Source organism: Tachysurus vachellii, chromosome 12, assembly GCF_030014155.1.
Source record: "Tachysurus vachellii isolate PV-2020 chromosome 12, HZAU_Pvac_v1, whole genome shotgun sequence".
NCBI classification, from domain to species: domain Eukaryota; kingdom Metazoa; phylum Chordata; class Actinopteri; order Siluriformes; family Bagridae; genus Tachysurus; species Tachysurus vachellii.
In genome coordinates, this window is record NC_083471.1 from 20,785,483 (window position 1) to 20,806,815 (window position 21,333).

A 21,333-nucleotide genomic window follows, 5' to 3' on the forward strand; every position below is an offset into this window, starting at 1 on the left:
AAACCCAGAGGACACCCACACACAGAGAAGTACAGGGAAAAATCCACACTGACAATAACTCAAGCTCACGATCGAACCCTTTTCACCAACAGTACTAGAGACGACTCAATATGTCACTATCACATGCTGACTTAGTTCAGAAACATTATATTATATCGGCTCTTTACTGTAAGATCTTGACTACACCTCTTAAGTCTTGCATAACATATTTACTATCACCTGAATCCTGCCTTATAAACTCCGGTGTAAAGTCAAAGCGGCAATTTAACAGTCTTGACCTCATGTGTTTTGAGTTGTGTTAATTATTCCCGAATGTGAGCCCTCCTTGGCTCTGCATGTATTGTTTTGAAATGAACATGAGGTTAGTGGTGTGACTGAGGAAATCTTTCCTTCATCAGTTGATATGTGACAGTGCAACTCTGCTTTGCTTCATTTGATCTCTCTGATTATTGGGTGCTGTATGCCAATGTTAATATAAATATAATATAGCCAGAATTAGATGTTTTGTCTCAAGACAGGACTTAGAGAAACTTGTCCATGCTTTCATCACCAGCAGGGTGGATTATTGCAATGGACTTCTTACTGGGATCCCCAAAAAGACCATTAGACAGCTGCAGTTCATACAGAACGCTGCTGCCAGAATTCTGACCAGAACCAAAAAAATCAGAGCACATCACCCCAGTCCTCAGGTCCTTACACTGGCTTCCAGTTACATTTAGAATAGATTTTAAAGTATTGTTACTCGTTTATAAATCACTTCATGGCTTAGGACCGGAATACATTACAGATATGCTAATTGAATATAAACCAAGCAGACGACTCAGATCATTAGGATCAGGTCAGTTAGAGATACCAAGGGTTCACTCAAAACAAGGTGCGTCAGCATTTAGTTATTATACCACCTATAGCTGGAATCAGCTTCCAGAAGAGATCAGATGTGCTTCAACAGTAGACACTTTTAAATCAAGATTAAAAACACATCTGTTTAACTCTGTATTTACTAAATGAGCACTGTGCTGCTTCACACTGCCTGCACTTTTTAAACTGTTTTTATTGAAATCACATTTATTTTCTTTAATTGTTCTCTGTTTTTATTATGATTTTATCGTATATCTCTCATTTTTACATATATTTTTTTTCTCTTAAAAAATGATTTTTTATATAATTATATAATTATTTATTATATTTTTTTCTCTCTTTTTTTTTCTCTTTTGTTTTCTCTTATAAATTGTTTTCTAATTTCTATGTAAAGCACTTTGAATGACCTCTGTGTATGAAATGTGCTATACAAATAAACTTGCCTTGCCTTGCCTTGCCTTGCCTAATGATAGTCCAAAGAAAAATGAACTTTTATTTATTTCTATCTATCTATGTAAATCTTTTGTAAATTTTACCGTCATCTCTTTTAGGTTTCAGCATCAAGGCAGTGGCTTTCCCGAACGCAGTACTGAATGTGAAGGAACTTGGAGGTAAGATGAACATGTATTTTTTATCTAAAAAAAAGATTTTTATCTTTTGCTAATGTGTTGCTCTAATAAACTCTTTGTTCTTCCTTACTCTGAATTTTAGAAATGGTGCAACCCAAATCTCATTAGCAGATTAAGTCAATGATTTTATGGACATTAATGGAGATTGATGTCACTCTTATGTCCAGTTGAAAAAATAAAAAACTAGGCTAATACTACAAACTAATACAGCTCTAGTAGCTGTTTATCCAGTGCATAAATACGGCTCCAGTTGTTTGAACTTTTGGCAGAGGATCCTGCTAAGGAGCAGAGGAGGAAATATCAAGAGTGTTGTATTTTACCAGATAATACTTTTGATCAATAATTTAGTAATATGTAAATATTTCTTTATTTTTGTCCAAAAAAATATTAGAGCAGCTAAAATATCACTAACATGTGCATGCACTTTCATGGTCTAGACATCTTCCTAGAAGATGCTTATTTTTGGTGTCTTCAAGAGCTAAAAAAAAATCCTCCAGGCTGAGAATGCGAATGTTAGTAGTGACCGCAGTCAGTATGATTTATGTGTTTTGTGGGATGCAGGGGACAAAACAGGTGCACAGTGTATGTTGACTTGAGGCCCAACTAAAGCACAACAGAAACATCAGCACCCTTAAAACAAAAACAACTGAAACCGAGGACACGGGACCACCAAGGGGAAGCCTAACCAAATTTGGTCAGAGACAGAAATGTATGTTGAACATGATATAAAGATCTTCCAGTAGGTGAGGTCAAAGCCGGTTACAGATGTTTTTATACACACCGATGCCTCCAGTGGTTACGGTGATGACGTTTATTTATTGTCTGGAGCCTGTCACTGCTGCTCTGGCTTTTCAGGCCCCAGAGGGGAACAAAAAATGTTTGCATAGAAAATATATTTATGGCTCTGGCTGCCTATTTTATTTATTTGCTGTTGAATGTGTCTCAGATTGGAATACACCAAATCAGCTGTACTTTAAAAAAAAAAACAAAACCCACAAACTATGTATGGTAATCATGGTGAATAACGAATAACAGAGGACTAAATAAACAAATTTTTGACTACCAAATAATGTCATTTTAAAAATGAGTAAAAGCCAATTATGGATATTTAATTATATTTCATCTATCCTATCTTTGATTTCTAATGAATTTTATAAATTACTTCATCACTATCATGTAGTATTTTCCATATTTGTTGTCGACTTCCTATGCTTGTTAACCCATATTAAATTCTTTCATTGTTTTCACCCGTTTCTTGCTTCCTGCCATTTGAGCTTATTGCTCCTATTTAATCCCTTTTAAACATATCCAAGCTCTTCATAGAGTCTAACACCTTAGTTTCATTTATTTGTCACTGTTCATAGTGTGCTGTATTTTCTGATTTCAATCACAGACTGTATTTTTGCATTTTAAACACTCTCTTTATTAATTAATTAATTATTTTTTTTTATAATAATTCAAAATAAAATTCATAACATAAAAGTTACTAAGATGACATTCCTTCTTCAAGTCTTGTTTAATGTTGTTATCTTTTTAGTATATTAAAGTGAAATAAGCTACAATATTAAATATAGGAAATAAATAAATAAACAGTGGGGGAAGGGAGGGATGTCTTCGTACCCAACATTTTTATTCGCATGGGATTCGATTTAAAGTTCAGTAAATGCAGTGTTTTATTTTTATTTCCTAAATAATCAATGAACAGTTCCCATGTGGCGTGCTTTAGCATTTTGACCTCTCACTATGTGAATGTCAGCTGTCCAGTTTTGGTGAGTCTGTGCCATCTGAAACCTCAGTTTCCTGGTGTTCTGCTCTTAAAGCTTATCGCTCTCAAGGTTCACATATATTTTTCTGCTCACAGTGGTTGGTAAGAGTAGTGATTCCACTGGAAACTTCATAGCCTTTCTGTCAGCCTGAAACAGTTCCAGAAGAACTGCTGGATGTTTTTAGTTTTTCACACCATTCTGTCTTAACTGTGTGAAAATCCCAGGAGATCTATCTATCTATCTATCTATCTATCTATCTATCTATCTATCTATCTATCTATCTATCTATCTATCTATCTATCTATCTATCTATCTATCTATCTAAAAGTAATAAAGGTTGTAGAGGTAAAAGGAAGAAAGAACATGCATTTTGACACATGCAGTTTGTATTCAGTCTCTCTCTCTCTCTCTCTCTCTCTCTCTCTCTCTCTCTCTCTCTCTCTCTCTGTCTGTCTATCTACTCTATCTATCTATCTATCTATCTATCTATCTATCTATCTATCTATCTATCTGTCTATCTGTCTATCTGCTCTATCTATCTATCTATCTATCTATCTATCTATCTATCTATCTATCTATCTATCTATCTATCTATCTAAAAGTAATAAAGGTTGTAGAGGTAAAAGGAAGAAAGAACATGCATTTTGACACATGCTAAACAGTTTGTATTCAGTATCTCTCTCTCTCTCTCTCTCTCTCTCTCTCTCTCTCTCTCTCTCTCTCTCTGTCTATCTACTCTATCTGTCTATCTATCTATCTATCTATCTATCTATCTATCTATCTATCTATCTATCTATCTATCTATCTATCTATCTATCTATCTAAAAGTAATAAAGGTTGTAGAGGTAAAAGGAAGAAAGAACATGCATTTTGACACATGCTAAACAGTTTGTATTCAGTATCTCTCTCTCTCTCTCTCTCTCTCTCTCTCTCTCTCTCTCTCTCTCTCTCTCTCTCTCTCTGTCTGTCTATCTACTCTATCTATCTATCTATCTATCTATCTATCTATCTATCTATCTATCTATCTATCTATCTATCTATCTATCTATCTAAAAGTAATAAAGGTTGTAGAGGTAAAAGGAAGAAAGAACATGCATTTTGACACATGCTAAACAGTTTGTATTCAGTATCTCTCTCTCTCTCTCTCTCTCTCTCTCTCTCTCTCTCTCTCTCTCTCTCTCTCTCTCTCTCTCTCTCTCTCTCTCTCTCTCTCTCCCCCCCCACACACACACTTTATCTATTTGTCTCTCTGTATGTGTGTTGGTTGAGCTCTCATCTGTTGCTCATCATAATAATATATACCCTGTGCTTCAAAGTCCATTTTCTAAATTTGAACTTTCTGGGATGTAACAAATCAAAGTTCAATCTGATGCGATGCAACTGGAAAAGATGAACATGACATGGATCGAGTGAAAATACATCATGAAACTATTTCAAACACAACACATCCACCAACCACTGAACAACACCTCCCCCACACACACCACACAAAACTGCAAGTCTAATGTTTGAATTATTTTACATGATAAATACTTTTTACATTTCTAGCACCCTTTGCCTTTGTCTTCCACGTCTCCTTGGATTATCTTTCATTATCACCTTCACATGTTCTTAAATTATAGACATTTTTGTATATTCACAGATTTCTCTCCCAGTCTAGACGTGCTTGCCAATCTTTCTCTGTTTTATTATAGGCAGTGGGTTTGTATCAGACTTCGCTTGTCATATTTCATTCTACCCTGAGTGACGAAAGCTGATGTTAAAAATAATGTTAACACCTTTGCAGACACCTTTACCATAGCCCTGACACTCACTCCAGATGCTTTATTGTTTTGGACTATTGCTACCTCTAGTGGGTGAAACCAGCTGTTTTTTGCACCCTGTTTATACAACGTCAATTTTTTCTTGAATAAATGATCAGACAGAAGGAGTGAATATGAGAAGCAGCAGATCAAAGCTGCATTTCTTATGGCACAAATCCAGAACTACAAAGAAAATACAGGAATTCCTGGGATTTGCCATGTTATTTTACTTATTTAAACAGTTTCAGATCCATTTCCTCTTTTCTCAGAGTTGAACCTCACAACTTGGTCGAAACATGCTAATCTTACTATAGTGTTCCACTTTTTTGAACTGTATTATTCATATCTACATGAAACTGCCTTAAGGTTAGAAGAAAAATCTTGTCCGAGGTGGAAATTGTGTTTGTGTTTTATTCTGGTTTGTTCTGTTCTGCTGCTTGGGCTCTTGTGCAATGAATTTAATGGTATTTTAGTAACTTAATAAAAAAAAAAATTAATTTAGTAGAATTATTGTCTACGATCTTAATTTACTTTTGCTGAACAACTGTTTTGCACTCTGTCCAAGGATTGTACGCAATAAAAATCTACATGAAGAAATCCTCCTAACAAAATACAAAGTAAACAAAATGACAAATTTTGTCAGTACGCATGCTCTTTTGACTTAGCAAATTGATCACTTTTAATTGCAGATTTTTATTGATTTATGGGATATGGGATATGTTGGAACTACAAAGGATTAAATATAAGTTGGGATTTAAAACTTGTTTGAAACTTTAGTTAGTAAACTCAAATGTATTGCCCAATTCATGTTCAAACTACACCACAATAGAGATTATGTTCAGCTGGTGCAACCAGTTGCGGGTGCTGAAAGGCTCAGCCCACGACTCTTGATGCTCAACCCATCCTTTTTGATATTTTTTTTTCTGTTCTTGACCTGTTATTGTTGGTCATCATACGTACTGCTGGAGTTTTAATCACTGCTGTCCTTATCATTTGTGCATCAGGAGTGAGGGCTTTCCTTATACCCTTGTTCTCAGCTGTCGGTGCTTGGGCTCTAATGAAGTAAAATCTCTCCTTCTCCAACTTTTCCTAACACACCTGTCTAACACCTGTCTGTCACACAACATATCTGTGCTCTAGCAAAAACCTGGCTTGCCTCACCTTATTCACCTTATAGGCTAGTCAAATCAATCATGCAAGTTGGCCGTTTGCCTTCTTTCAAATGGTTGTAGGCTATGCCCAAATGTTGTCTAAGTAAACTTCACTTAATCATCTACCGGTACAAATGTGTGTTTATACTACTCAAGCAGTTAGTAAAGAGTTTTATACATTGTATTAATGTTCCCATTGTGAGAATGTAGAAAAATGTGCCATAGACTTATAATTACAGGTTTATAATTTACAGTAGACACAATGGGGGGGGGTGTTGGTGGTGATTAATGGCAATAAATTATATTTCCTTAAAATTGGTCTCACAAATCTAGACATCTATATAAATGAAATTATAAACAGAAGATTTGTGGGTTACTTAGTTTGTGTTTTTTTTTTATTATAGGAGCAGACAATATCAAGAAATACTGGAGCCGCTACTACCAGGGCTCTCAAGGAGTAGTATTTGTTCTTGACAGTACTGTTTCCGATGAGGAGATGGAAGCTTGCCGATCTGAGCTCCATTTGGCCCTGCAGCACCCTCAGCTTTGCACACTCCCCTTCCTCATCCTTGCCAACCACCAAGATTCACCAGCTGCCCGTTCTGTCCCAGAGGTACGGTAACTTTCCATACCAAATATAGCACTCAGAGACTTTCCTGGGCCATTTTCCTCTCTGAACCTCCTCCACCATAGGTCGCTGGCTCCCACATGTACACACACTCTGAAGTGTTTGGACTGAGCAATGGGAACTGTGCATTTCTCAGGCTGTGGTGTGTTGTTGCCATGCAATAAGAGCTGATGTTGACAGTGTAAGTGGTACTCCCCCCGTTAGCCCTTTCCAGAGCGCGAGCTGATTGCGTAAACACGGGATGACGTGGGCTGTCTGAGTAATGGTCTGTGTATACGCTGAGGAAACCTTAGAAAGAGGTGGATCGCTTAAGGCAGAGAGTACTCCAAGTAACAATCGAGGATTAACGTGATGGTCTGTCTCTGGCAAGTTAAAATCCTCTAACATCAGGAAACATCCAGCTGTTACCCATTTAGGAATTTGAATTGACTACAGCACCTAATAAAACTCATAAGTGCTAGTAGTTGAGGGTCAGACAACTTCCATTTATCTCCATCTATTACCATGACAGTTAGCACTGTTAGCACTACTATAAGTAGCTACTCTGTTAATTCTATTACCTCTCTTATTACTGCTACTACTACTATTAGATACAGTATGTTACTATTACTGACACTACTACAATTACTGTTACTTCTACTAGTACTACTACTTTTACTATTACTGTTACTACTGATGCTACTCCTACTTCTTCTCCTACTACTACTGCTACTACTTCCACTACAATATTTCCAAATTTCACAACAAACTTCATGTCAAATAAACATTATTTCTATGTAATAGAAAGTCATTTTCTTAATCATCTGTCATCAGTTGATATCACAATGCTGTTGAATTCCTGATTCCGATTGAGCAGTAAGTGTTGATTACCTTTCCATAACAGTAGCACTGAGTGTAGTGCAAATCACACAATCAGGTGAATCATGAGAATACTTTACAAACTAATTCTCATTATAATTTTATTGTTTTTGTTTTTAACAATTTGGTTTTAACAATTTGATTTTAGCACAACTTTTTTTGTGTGTTTTTTTCTGATTTTTGTGAGTTTGTAAGTAGTATCCAATAGCAGTTCTTTGTAACTGTAAGAGGGAAAGCTGTAGAGGTTTCTGACATGGGAATGTCTTTATGATATAGGGCTTTGTGGTTTGCTGTTTAATATCATGGCAAGTTACATTATAAGTATTTTAAATAAAAAAAAGTTTTGTATGCTTTCTTTAAATATTTTATTACCTTCAGATAGAGACTGGTAATTGAATGACTGTTTATACCTCCCATAATAGACCTGATAACAGGAACAAACCTGTTTACATAGATACATAGGCATTTATAATTTCATAGCTTAGCTAATAACAAGCTCTGAAACAAACTTCTTAGTGTTTTTTAGTCTGCAGAGTCAGTCACTCATTGATGAGACCTGCTGGGCTCAATAATATTATGCAATGTCGCTTTTCATTAATTAGTCACAAAGTTCGCACAAAACATCTTCCACCACCATCCTTGTGTCTGACCACTTTTGGCACCACAAACAGGAGCTGTCATCCTAGGGTGCCATTTAGGAAGCCAGTGCTGACGTTCAGTGGCGATACCAGTTATGTCACAGGCTAACAAACATGAGTCACTGTTTAGAGAGTAAGAAAAGTGATATCAGTTATTGTGGCTGCATCAAGATCTTTTGGCTAGCTGACATCTTGCTCATTTTCACAATTTTTCAATATTCCGATTGATGATAATGTGTAATAAACTCATACAAACACGATATGCAAAGAAGGTGCACTATTTTTTAAAAAGGGCTACTGATTAGATGTTCTAGACTAGAGATGTAAATGGTAGGAAGTTCTAACTTTCATGTTGGTAAGCAGTCAGACATTAAGCTCAAGGGATTGAGAAAAATGACATTCATTACCATGAGAGTGTCTCTAGATGCTAAAATTATTATTCATTCATTCTTAGTAACTGCCTGGTCTGTTGCATTCTGGATTTGATTCCAGGGCAGGGAGCCAACCCAGACACTAAGGAGTTAATTCAGTGCCGGCCATAAACCCATATAAAACGGGATCTGGCATAAAACCTGTGTCAAAATATGCAGATCACATGAACTGCTGTAACGACGTCAAATGGGAGCAGACAACAAGAAAAAACACCTAAATTCTTAGGATATATCATAGGTTGGCACAACTCTGTGAGAAGAATGAACTCAGCTACACTACTTGTACACATCCTTTGTGTGATATAGCTGTGAGAAACAATGATGACACTGAAGGTGTTTCCACCTTTGGTTATTTTCCAGTGTTTCCGAGGACATAATAGTATGATTCATATTTAATAAGAACTGCTTTCCGGGTAATTTCAAGGACACTTCTGTTTCAGACACTAAACAGATATAGGTACAGATACAGATAATGGCAATGCATTGCACACCTAATATGGAGATAATATACTACAGTTGTATTTCAGATAAGACTTTTAGAGCCTAAAAGAACAGATAAAAAGCGTTCCCTTTTTCAGGCTCAGGGACCATTCAAATTCCTTTAGTCATTATCCCAGTACTGTTTCACAGCTACACAGGATTCACCATTAGTTTTTGTGATTGAAATAATATTGTATTACTGACCAAAGTCAAAGAGGAAGTCTTAAATTTAAACTGTAAATGTAAACACTAAAAAATTACTACTTTGACACAGAGCGGTTGTATTTGCTTCCAGTGCCAAATTATTTCCCATTCTATGTCAGCCTACAGCAAGGGGGTGAACTGACCTTCCTGTTAACTGACCTTCTTAGCATAATCCTATTGATGAACTGTGTGTGTCTGAGTCTTCCAGGTGAGTGGTCACAGTCAAGACTAGTATTTCAGCCTCTTATTAGTGTTCTTATTAGTAATGCAGTAAGAGGCCAAGTCTGAGGTCAGTTCATCAAAGTCGAAGGGGTCAACCCATGAACTTGAGCCAACCCAGACAGGCAGAATGCCTTCAGACAGAAATAGGCAGAAGACTTTGCAATTGTTTGTAACCATAGATGTTGGGAAAAAGTGCACAGAATTTCTCTGCTTGATTGACAGTCTTAGTGATTCCCTATGGATTAGCTTTAGCAACTAGGATTTGAACATCGTTCCTTTATCTGGATGACTAGGCGCTATGGATTGTCCCACCAGCATGTGAAGTGCCAGACAAAGCTCTTGATCTCACATCTCTAGATTTGAAAGTCAACTATGTGAAGAGTCATCTGAGACAAGGGCAGACTGCATGACACATGGGCCACAAGAGTCTTTTTGACAGAAGGTAGAGCGTTCAACAGAAAACTGAGTATGGTCACACACTGCCAATATGAAGTATTTCTAACTCTGGCAGCAAAGTTGACAACAGGTGGTGAATTGCATGCACTGTTGGACACATGAAGTGTCTGTATTAGGAACCGGACATAAAACATGTCATGCTTAGGCCAAAGCCATGCTTTCTCCTGTCTAGTCTGGTCACCAGAATATGCCCAGGCCACCCCTGGGTCCAGTGAGGAATGTGAAGCTCTTATGTGGAACTGACTGGCATTTGGTGGGTTAAAGGGTATATAGGGTATATTACCATAAAGGGTAACCATAATGTGTAACCTATAAAAGAAGAGATGCACAGGCAATGTATGTTAATGTCTGGCAAGGTCATGTTAGAAGACTTTGTAACTAATAATTTCAGGAGTCAGGTGGATATGGTGTATTGCAAGAATATTCATACCAGTAAAGCTAAAAAAACAATACAAAACAAAACATAAAACAGGAAGAAGGACAAAATCAGAATGAAATAACAAAACCTCAACCTGAACTGTCAGGAAATGTGTTTTTAAACACACAGGATTAATGAATGAAAATGAGGTGCGTGAGAAGGAAATAAGGTTCAGAGGCTGAGCCAGAACCAGGAATTGGAACAGGATGCAAAATAAAAGCACATGTCAGACTAATATTGAACAAGCTGTGCTAGATGCACTGGGAAATGCACCATGTGTTGAAGGGGATTTGTTACAGTGACAATTTTGATATATGGACTTCTCTAGTTTTGAAGGAGACCACTTTGGAAGGCGTGTTCAACAACTGAGAGTAGGCTTTCCAAACCATATGGGTCACTCAACTTGATGAGAATGGCCAGAGGATGAGCTTGATGTTATGGGGAACCAGTGGCTACACACATGGGGTCATGGTCATGATTGCTATTGGTATTTGTTAAGAAAATGAGCAAACAAATGAGGAATAGCATTGAAGAAGCCATCCTCATTTATTGTACCATGGTTACTTTTGAACCATATTGAAAATCTTTGATCTGAATTGAAGAATGGTGTCCAAACTTACAGATCTGTGAATGTAAAAGTGCTGGAAATATTCTGGACAGAGAAGTGTTTCAAAAGCCTCCAACATATTTAGATAGTACGGAATATTTAAGAGATCCAGGAGATAATTTTCCAAATTATTTGCAGTAATGCAGATCATTTTGCATGCCTAGTAAATGTTTATGTGACCAATGTAAATGAGTCAAAAATTGTTATTGAAGCCATTCTGTTTACGAGCTGCTACTTACGTGAGTGCTCTCTGTATTATGAATCAGGTGTCAGTAGTAGTGAAGGTAGAGTAAACAAAATATTTGTACCAAAGAACAGATTTCCTCACTTGCCAACACAGATCCAGCCTACGCCTCCCGGAACCTGTTGTGTCATCATGCATAATCAGCCAGGTCATCACTGCCCACTACTTACACTCAATGTTTCCTCAAAGTTCTGTCACTATGTGTAACAACTGACATCATCTTTATCTTTCCTCAGGGACAAAAATCTGATCTGAAATTGGGAAAAAATGACATAAAACTCCTTTGGAAATCAAATCATTTCACATATGTTTTACACATATATTATATAATTTTGGTTATAGCATTATACTCACAATCACCAAACATGTGTACCAGTTTGTAAAGTACCCTCCAAAATTTGCATGCATCTTTTCAAGCTGAAAAACAGCTAATGGACATGTGCAGCACACATTGCGACAAAGGAAAAACATACTCATGGACTTAACATTCTGTTCAATGCAAGCTAGTTACAACTCGCATATGGTTATATGTTAGTGATTTTGGGGTTAATGCTGGATCACTGGATTGTGGTTTATAAGACTCGATGGGACTGTAAATGCCTTGCTGGGCCACTGTGTGTGACTAGTTTTTATGAGTGAAACATACATAAGGCAGAATTCCTTGTTGACACCAATCTCCTGTTGTTGAGGCCCAAAGAGGAAGCAAGTTGAGAGTGGGGAGTCATGTGTTGATACAACACCTTAACAAAGCAGGCTGTGTGGATGCTTTGGCCTGATGGGCTGTTGCTTGCTTTATAAACGTTTCCTGAACATTGGCTGGCTAAGTTAGTGGCTACATTACTGGACTGCTGATTAAGTTTACCGTTGCTAGATCAGGCACATTAAATACTGTCTGCTCACAAAACAGGCATATTTATTATTTGTATTCAACTTACAACTTATTGTTAATTTTCTGCTATGAATTACTCTGTAAAACAGACTGGAAGATGATACGGAAAGCTTAATTCTGTTTGTTGAAAAGGCGATAAATTTTCCATATCAGCAGCTTTGACAATAGTTCTGGCTGCATGGTTTATATTAATAAACTTTTTTTTTAAAACAGCACCATTTATATATTAGATGCCATATGTGCCACATCAAATCCACAGATTAAAAACATCTAAAATGTCCAGATTGTGGATATGGTTTTCTGAATAGAGATATTTAATTAATACGAACTCAGTTTTGCATCAGGCTGCAGTATGTTTAATTTGTGCCTGTTAAAATATATTATTTCAGGTCATCAGTTACAATCTTGTTTAAAACCCAATTTATTAAAGTGTTACAGCAAATACTTTTTTCCATGCCAGTTTATCTCTTCTTAATTATTCACGTTTCTCCAAACACACTAAGATAAAAGCATTCAATCTAGATAAAAGCTATAAAAAAATGTGGACATAAAACCATCAACTAAAACTGTACTGATGTTTTAACAAGTAGAACATTGTATAATGCTTAATTTAGTCTGAGTCCTTTTTTTTTGTGCACAATGTGTTCTGGATATTTTTTTTTTTGGTGCAGAATTTAACATGTTCAAAGCAATGTAGAATCTGTTTATTCATTGTGGATTTAATTAGTTACATTTGCATCTTTAATATGCTGGAATATGAAACCATTCTAAACCTTATGTTTCGCTCAAGTGGATATGCCAGAACTGGTGTTCAGCCCATCATTTGTTGTCTGACTTTAGCAGCTTTCCTATGCTTCGATCCTCTTTGAAGAAAACAATGCCTGTTATGAGTTAATTCACATCTGGTTCCAGTGCAGCAAAGTTAAAGCTGATGTTGCTTATACGTTGTGACAAAGCAATGCCACCCATGTGAGCAAGCTATCAAACTGCACTCGGTGCTGTAACGGCGCTCTGCCTCTGAGAAAAATCCATCTGTTTGTTCATCATCTACTTATGTCATAATTCATTAGGTTTAAACCAAACACACAGTTGTTTGATGCACTCAAGACTCTTCCAACTTGTATATCCACCATTTCAAACACATAATCAGTTGTGCAAATTAGCTGTTTGACACTCCATTGGGTCCCACATGAACCATGGTTGGTTTGTGTCATTTGTTTGTTGAATCCCAAAAACAATTATTTGTGCATGCCTGCATCTTTCATTCCAAATTTCCTCCTTAATCTGGACAAGTGTCTTGGAAAATGCAGGTCAGAAATGTCTTTGTCTTGTTTTCTTTGCGCTGAGTGTTGTTTTTTTTTACAAACTGGGAATCTTTTATTTGTTTGGTTAAAAAATTAATAAACACCTTATTTTGGCACAAGAATATGAACATACCAGGACATTTTTCTTGGTCTTTAAGGCATAGTAAGTATCTGGATGAGTGTGTGTGTGTGTGTGGCTATTTTGGCTTACCTTGTCTGCTCTGTATAGTTGAAAAGTGCAACATTTTTTTAATGTAGGTAATCATACTGCTTTGTAAAGATAAAAAACAGGTACAAACTAAACAAAAGATGTCCTCATTGTGATCAGATTTCTTAAATGCAAATTTTAAAAAGTCTGACTAATGCCGATTCAGTGAATTTGCATACATTGCATACATGCTCATTTTCTTTAGTAGGATAGCTAAATAATAGAATCCGGTTTCACATTAAGTATTCTATAGTACTCATACACTTAATTACATGTTTTATTGATCATGAGGGAAATCCACATGAGCAGGGACAGAACATGCACGGAAACTCCATAAAGAACAGTAACCCAAGCTCAGGATTCAGCCTGGGTCACTGTAAAAACTGTCATAAAGTGGCAATGCTACCTGCTTTCGTCATATATTTAACCTAAAGGGCATCATGGGAAGGTTTATTGCACAGCATTTGACATAATTCTGAAATGCAAAGCATATTACAGACTTTGTATTTCTATCTATCTATCTATCTATCTATCTATCTATCTATCTATCTATCTATCTATCTATCTATCTATCTATCTATCTATCCATCTATCTATCTATCTATCTATCTAAAAGTAATAAAGGTTGTAGAGGTAAAAGGAAGAAAGAACATGCATTTTGACACATGCAGTTTGTATTCAGTATCTCTCTCTCTCTCTCTCTCTCTCTCTCTCTCTCTCTCTCTCTCTCTCTCTCTCTCTCTCTCTCTCTGTCTATCTACTCTATCTATCTATCTATCTATCTATCTATCTATCTATCTGTCTATCTGTCTATCTGCTCTATCTATCTATCTATCTATCTATCTATCTATCTATCTATCTATCTATCTATCTATCTATCTATCTATCTATCTGTCTGTCTGTCTGTCTGTCTGTCTGTCTATCTATCTATCTATCTATCTATCTATCTATCTATCTATCTATCTATCTATCTATCTATCTATCTATAAGTCTGTCTGTCTGTCAAGATGTGGTGTTGAACGTTTCACACAGTTAAATATCATATTGGCCTGTGGCTGCTTGACTAATAGCAGGACATTTAATATAAATCATTCTTGAATGTCAAACTGATTGTGGTTTATTGTTATAACATTAAGCAAATGTTCTTATCATCCAGTCAGCCTTTAGAGTCTTTTAACTCTATTTTTCCATGCCATAAATGCAAATATTTCACTGTTGTTCCATAGAACTCTTTCATGTGGGGTCTGTAACATCCTTCAATACCTCCCTATATTCACAACATAGAAGAAGGAAAGCACCACAGGAAGGGCAGAACAATTGAAAGCTTCCTTTAAGTGGCTTTCTCATTATGCATTAATAGTTAAATCTTTCCCCGGTCTGTCTGCACTTTCCACAAGTCATGCAGATGCAAGGCATAAGGTGTGTCGCTCTAACATGCCCAGCCCAAGCCAGCTGTGTCTAGACGTAGTAACCAAACAGATGCATGTCTAGCACGAACAAACACGGGTCGTTTTTCTGCACACACAGACTGCGCGTTATAAAAGCCGTACCCACTTGTGTGGTATGAAACAACACTGATTCTACTCCCTTATCCAAACACAAACAGACACAATATCACTGAACCTTTTGAGGAAGCAGAGTTAATTACCACAAGCAAACAGTTTTCTTTACGTAAAGGAAATCCATGAGTAGGTACATTGTGTGATTCATTCATTTGATGCCAAACATTCCAAAAAGACTTGAGTTTATATCATATTGACACTTTAAATACGTTTCAATTAGAGCAGTCAGGTACAAAAAGGACAGCTCAAAAGGAAGGAAACTGCAATATGACCACAACATGAATAGGAAAAACACAGCACGCCAAGTGGGAAAGTGTGATCATGATAATATGAACACTTACGGATGTCTATTCAGAGGCTTATGCATTTAAGAGATTCTAAAGATTGGTATCTCTTCAAAATTGTCCTCATAGATACTGCTATAGCAAGATAAATGAAAAGTGCAAAACACTGGCACATGGTAGCACAATGCAAATCCTCAGACTTCCTTGTTGTGCTATCATTTATTTTTAGAGAGATTATCATGTCATAGCAGCAATCTCATCTCTGCTGTACAGACATAATTTTACTATCAACAACTTTAGTTGTTTAGTTTTTTATATATCATCAGTAGTATGGGCTCTAAATTTGGGTTTTGTGGCAACAGACATATTTACACACGTACTTTATATCGCTACAGTAAAACAATATATTGAAATGGCAATACAGTTACCTTGGTGTGTATACCGATGGGTTACTAAAGGAGTTTTGAGATAAAAACAGTATCTGTATCTTGTGGAAACATTTTGATTACATAGTTTTGCTCTACCTGTTTCTTTAGAGGGAAAAATCACTTGAGGTTCTCTTGACTGATCTAACATTTCTATCCTGATGCTCGTGGTATCTTCCAGGATGACCCCGTCCCTATCCACAGGACATAAGGACTTGCTGAATGGCTTGCTGAGGGTGAATTGTATTAAATCATATGCCTTGCCTTCACAATCATAAGATCTCAACCTAATTAAACTACAGGGAGAGGAATTTAGACCGACATGTTAAACAGTGCTCTTTAAAACTTTCATCATCATCATCAAAAAATCTTTTAGGTCTTGTAGAAGTATCTGAATTGTTCCTGAGAATTGTTCCATGAAACACAGAAACTATTCTGGTGGCTTGTGATAGCCAAACACCTTTCAAAGTCACTTTAATTTGTCACATCTGTGTGAAATTCTCAACTTAGTACATCTCAGGAACTATAAAAGTAAAATACTAGAAACTAAAGCAGATACTTCTACATGATCAATTAAATACATAATTAAGTGCATCAGTATGAGCACTTTAATATACTTAATATAAAACCGGACAGCAATATTTATATTACGATAACAAGTAATGACATAGTGTTGAAATTCAAAGAATAAAGAAGTTTTAAAAAACATTTCTACTGTACAGAAAGAACAAGGATTCACACTTCCTGCTATGGTGAAAAAGTTCCAAGGTAACATCATCTATGAAGATCATGTTTATAATGAGACCAATTTTATCGTGACACAATACATTCATAATACATTATCTATGTTGTTATCATTATTTATTAAAATAAATAATGCATATAAATAATAAATAAATAACTGCAATATTATTATTATTATTATTATTATTATTATTATTATTATTATTATTATTATTATTATTATTATTATTATTAATAATACTAATACTAATACTACTACTACTACTACTACTACTAATAATAATAATAAATAACTGCATTTTATAGATTTATTATGCAATAAAATTGTTAACATGATGCATTTTATGTAGCGTCACACAACACAATATAGTTTTTACTAAAGATACCGAATTCATTTAAAAAAATTAATGAATTTAACAAACGAATTGTGGCAGAGAAAATTTCAGGAAAATCAAGTGATGATAAAACTCAACAGAAACTGTTGCTGAATTTCTTTGAACTTAGTAATATAAGCCTAATATCTTATTAACACTATCATACCTAGAATGGGTATAATATTGTCTGTTAACAAGTAATAAATGTGTTATAAAGATACTTTTCCGAAATAATCCTAACATTGTGTACAATGTCTTAAGAATACATTAGAATATGTTATGAATGCAATCACAGGTCATTAAATGTTTAGCCTTCATGGCGTGTTAAAGAATATAAAGGCACTGTCGACATTTTACCTAGGTTCAAATGACTGATTCACAATGATAGCATGTTAGGAACATGTGCGTACAAAAAGCTGACAAAAATGAATACGGTGACCTTTTTCAGTCAGAACTTTCTCTCATATCTTTCATGAATATTATAAGGTTTTTATATTCTATTTTTATGACAAGGACAGTTGGAAAAAGCATTTATTTGCATGTTGTATTGTGTATGGCTGTGTATGTGACTGATAAAATTCGGAGAGTAGTCCTCTGGAAGACAGCAACAAATATTCACTAGTAAATAGAAGTGCGATGAAAAAGAAATTCAAAATGCATACACTTCATCTCTAAAACTGGGGTTTTTTTTAGGATGCTGTATGAACCTTAACACTAATACTGTTTCACAGTTAAAGTTGCATTCATACATGCATTTCTCAACATTCGTAATCAGTTCGCACTATGAGAACTATAAAATGAAATCTGTGCAGGAATTTTCAGTGTCTTGGAGAGCAAGATGTTACAGAAGATAATCAGGTCTCTGAAAACATCACTGAGCATTAACCATAACTTCTACCAGCATGGTACATGACTATTTTCACCTCTTCCAAAGACTTTCCCCTATTCCAGAAACAGTGACATCCCCTCTCTCCAGGAAGGTCCCTAAACCTAAAACACCTTACAGCCCACAACACCTATCTGAACTGGTTTTGTATCATAACTGTAGAGAAATAACTGTATTTTTATATATATTGATAGTGTTAGCTTGAGATAATAATGCAAAAAGAAACATTTTAGAAAATATTTAGTACCCCAGCCTGAGACCTGGAGGTAACGAATGGGTTAAGTGTTGTATGTAATATCACACCGAATATGCAAACTTTTGGCAAATCCCTATTCTCTCACTAGAGCATAGATACATGAGCATGTAAACTGTCTGAGTTTTGCAGACATGGCCGTGGGGTAAAGAGAATTACACTGTCATGTGGAGGATATGGAGGTGTCGAGATATCCCTTCTGTCACATTTTTGAAACGCTTCCAAGTGGAAATTGGTATGCTAGGTGAGGAACAGAGAAAGTTATCACCAATAAAACACGGGAGCCTTGTAAAGTTTACTGTATAGTTGTAGGGGATTATTATATTCTAATTTATTTGGATTAAATACGTTGGGATTAAATGGCTTTCTTTATCTTATATGAATATACTTGTAGTATATTACTTTTAAGAGGAGGATTGCCAGCATATATTCTTAAAGAGGGTAAAAATGGGTAATTGAAAAAGGGAGTCATTCTTAAATCATGTCTTATATAAATATATACCTAAGAATCTTTTTAGAACAAACAACTGCAAGACTGCCACAAACTGGTCGTCTTGTTATAACTCAGCCATACCAGAAGGGGCTTATGTATTTAATCAGTATGAAATAGCTAAGGTAGGAAAAATATGATTGTACCAGCTAATATCCTTGAATCCTTTACAAACTGGACTCACCTTCACATACAGTACAAATTCTGGTCAGAAAATAAAAACATTGCTTGGTTACTGTCATGTTGTAGCTCGTATCTACAGTAGATCTGACCTATGCATCATCAAGAACCACCATTTCTGGTTGAGAGACATGATGCTGTGGAAGTTGAACATGGAAGTTGATTTCTCAGATTTATGGCAGTCTTTTCCCAGTCAGGATTAATAATATTTTAATATGCTAATTATATCAAGGACTGCTACTATATACTAGCTGGAAGGTAGAGGATGTTACAGGATGTTACAAGGCAGGATGCAACAGGGAGATGAATGAACAGGATGAGGTGACAAAGTGATGGACACAATGTCAGGGGTATCAGGATTGAAACAGAAATTTAGGGCCTGTAATCAGTCAGCAAATTTACAAATCTTTGGCTTACTGAAAATGCATTTTTTTTTCTAGTTTTCTAGGTCAGACATTTGAGATTCTTTTCCTTTATCTTCTTTTGGAGGTCTCACTATCAACACATACCTCACCTAAATCCAGTCTTGGATTTAACACTTCTGAAGATTTATAAGTCTTATAGATGACCTCAGACAAGGTGACAGAGTCAACACTGCAGGCCAGCTCTCTGTGAAGCACCTGCAGGTTACATGGTGAGCAGAGACATGCTTAATTCATCCCTTTGCATTCAGCTAGGTTGCAATTGAATAATCGTCTGTTGGCCATGTTCCCTACAAGACATCAACAGTTCACCTGAATCTCTCCCTATTCTCAAATGATTAAATGCAGTTTTAAACAGTGGGATGAATCATTGGTCTTCTGTCCTTGCTGTGTTCTTACTGCAATCCCCAACTAAGGCAAAAGAAATTAGAAATACAACCTTGATATGATCTGCACAATAAATTTCTAGGTGATACTGGAAAGGGAAAAAAATTCTTTGGTGTATTGTTATGTGAGTCAATAAACAGGAACAGACACTGAAACATAGATTACACTTACACTTGGGTAGATGGTCTCTAAAATATGTGGTTGCTGGTTGATCAGATTGCCAGCACGGTGGAGCTGCATGAACAGGTGCCGCAGATTTGGGTGGTGCTGATGCTAGTGTAGCAGGGATACCTGCAGTAGATGGGGTGATACTTAGGGAAGAAACCTTTTCTTGAGCAAAAGTGTTTCATAGATATGTTTCAACATATCTTTTCACTCATGTACTAAAATGTATTCGCTTAATTACACCACGTCAATGCTCAGTTACTGAGTAATAGCAAAGCACTTACTATCGTGTGGGTTGCAATTCAAATGACAGGTTTACACAAAATAAATAGGTTAACAATTTTGATGTGTGTTTCATTCATAAATTAAAAATTGCTGTCATAGATGAGGAATAAACCTGCTAATGTTGGAAAATAATCAGTTTGGGATGTGTCAGTAAATCTGCCGTGCATCATTTGGTGTAACACTACCAAATTATTGATTATATATCTATAAAAGCATGCTCAGTCATGCTTGTTCCTTTGGTGCCAACTATCCAATGTAATACATGCACTCTATATTGTACCTAGACAGTCTCGTTTCTCTCATGCATCATTGTTCATAATCCTGCTGTAATAAATCATGTTCAGCACTTCAGTTCCTCACAGTCTGGCAGTTTAGACACAGTTTTCTCTGTCTGTTTATTTAGTCTGGTTTTAAACTCACTATTTTCTAACTCCTGATTGTTGTTTTTTCCTGCTTCACCTGTGCCAAATCTGAGACGTCTGGAAGATGTACGTTTTGCATCAGCGCAGATCATGTCAAGATTTCATGCAGCCAATAGCAAAATATCATTAGATTTCACTTTGTCTTTACAATATATTTAATCATTTTGTCTATAATGATTGAACTGCCATTATACACTGGTATCCGCCATTTTCTAAATACACTGAATATACACGTTATTTAATGGATTCCTTTATGTTTCTTTTTTTCGAATTGTAAGGCTTAATTTTAACTCAAAGAACTACACACATACGTAGATGAAAGCAAACAACAAGGATGTATTTTTATATTATATCATCATGAATTAAATGATCGATCATTTTCTTTTTGTAGGATTTTATATATATATATATTTTTTTCTCCAATATGGTCACCTGCCAATTCCCACTCATCTCCTGTATGATACTCTAGCTTCCATTCGGCAACATATAAAGCCAGCCTGCTGCTCATGCTCCATCACAGGGCAACATACCACAAAAAAAAAGAAATACATGAGCTTACAGATGTGTGGCTGGTGTCACTGTGATCGATACTGAGAGAGAGCATGTTATCCCTCCCACCCAGACAGCACACTCAGTCTCTTGGCTTTGAATGGATGTTATA

The 21,333-nt window shown here is 35.9% G+C and overlaps 1 protein-coding gene across 1 annotated transcript in view; it reads left to right on the forward strand.

Annotated features, from left to right (window-relative positions):
* The window catches only part of arl15a (ADP-ribosylation factor-like 15a), a 67,123-nt gene that overhangs the window by 21,555 nt on the left and 24,235 nt on the right, over positions 1-21,333 (forward strand). The window contains exons 3-4 of the mRNA XM_060882840.1: positions 1,410-1,469; positions 6,611-6,819. Of these exons, the coding sequence (XP_060738823.1) occupies positions 1,410-1,469; positions 6,611-6,819 (269 nt within the window). The remainder of the gene's footprint in view (positions 1-1,409; positions 1,470-6,610; positions 6,820-21,333) is intronic.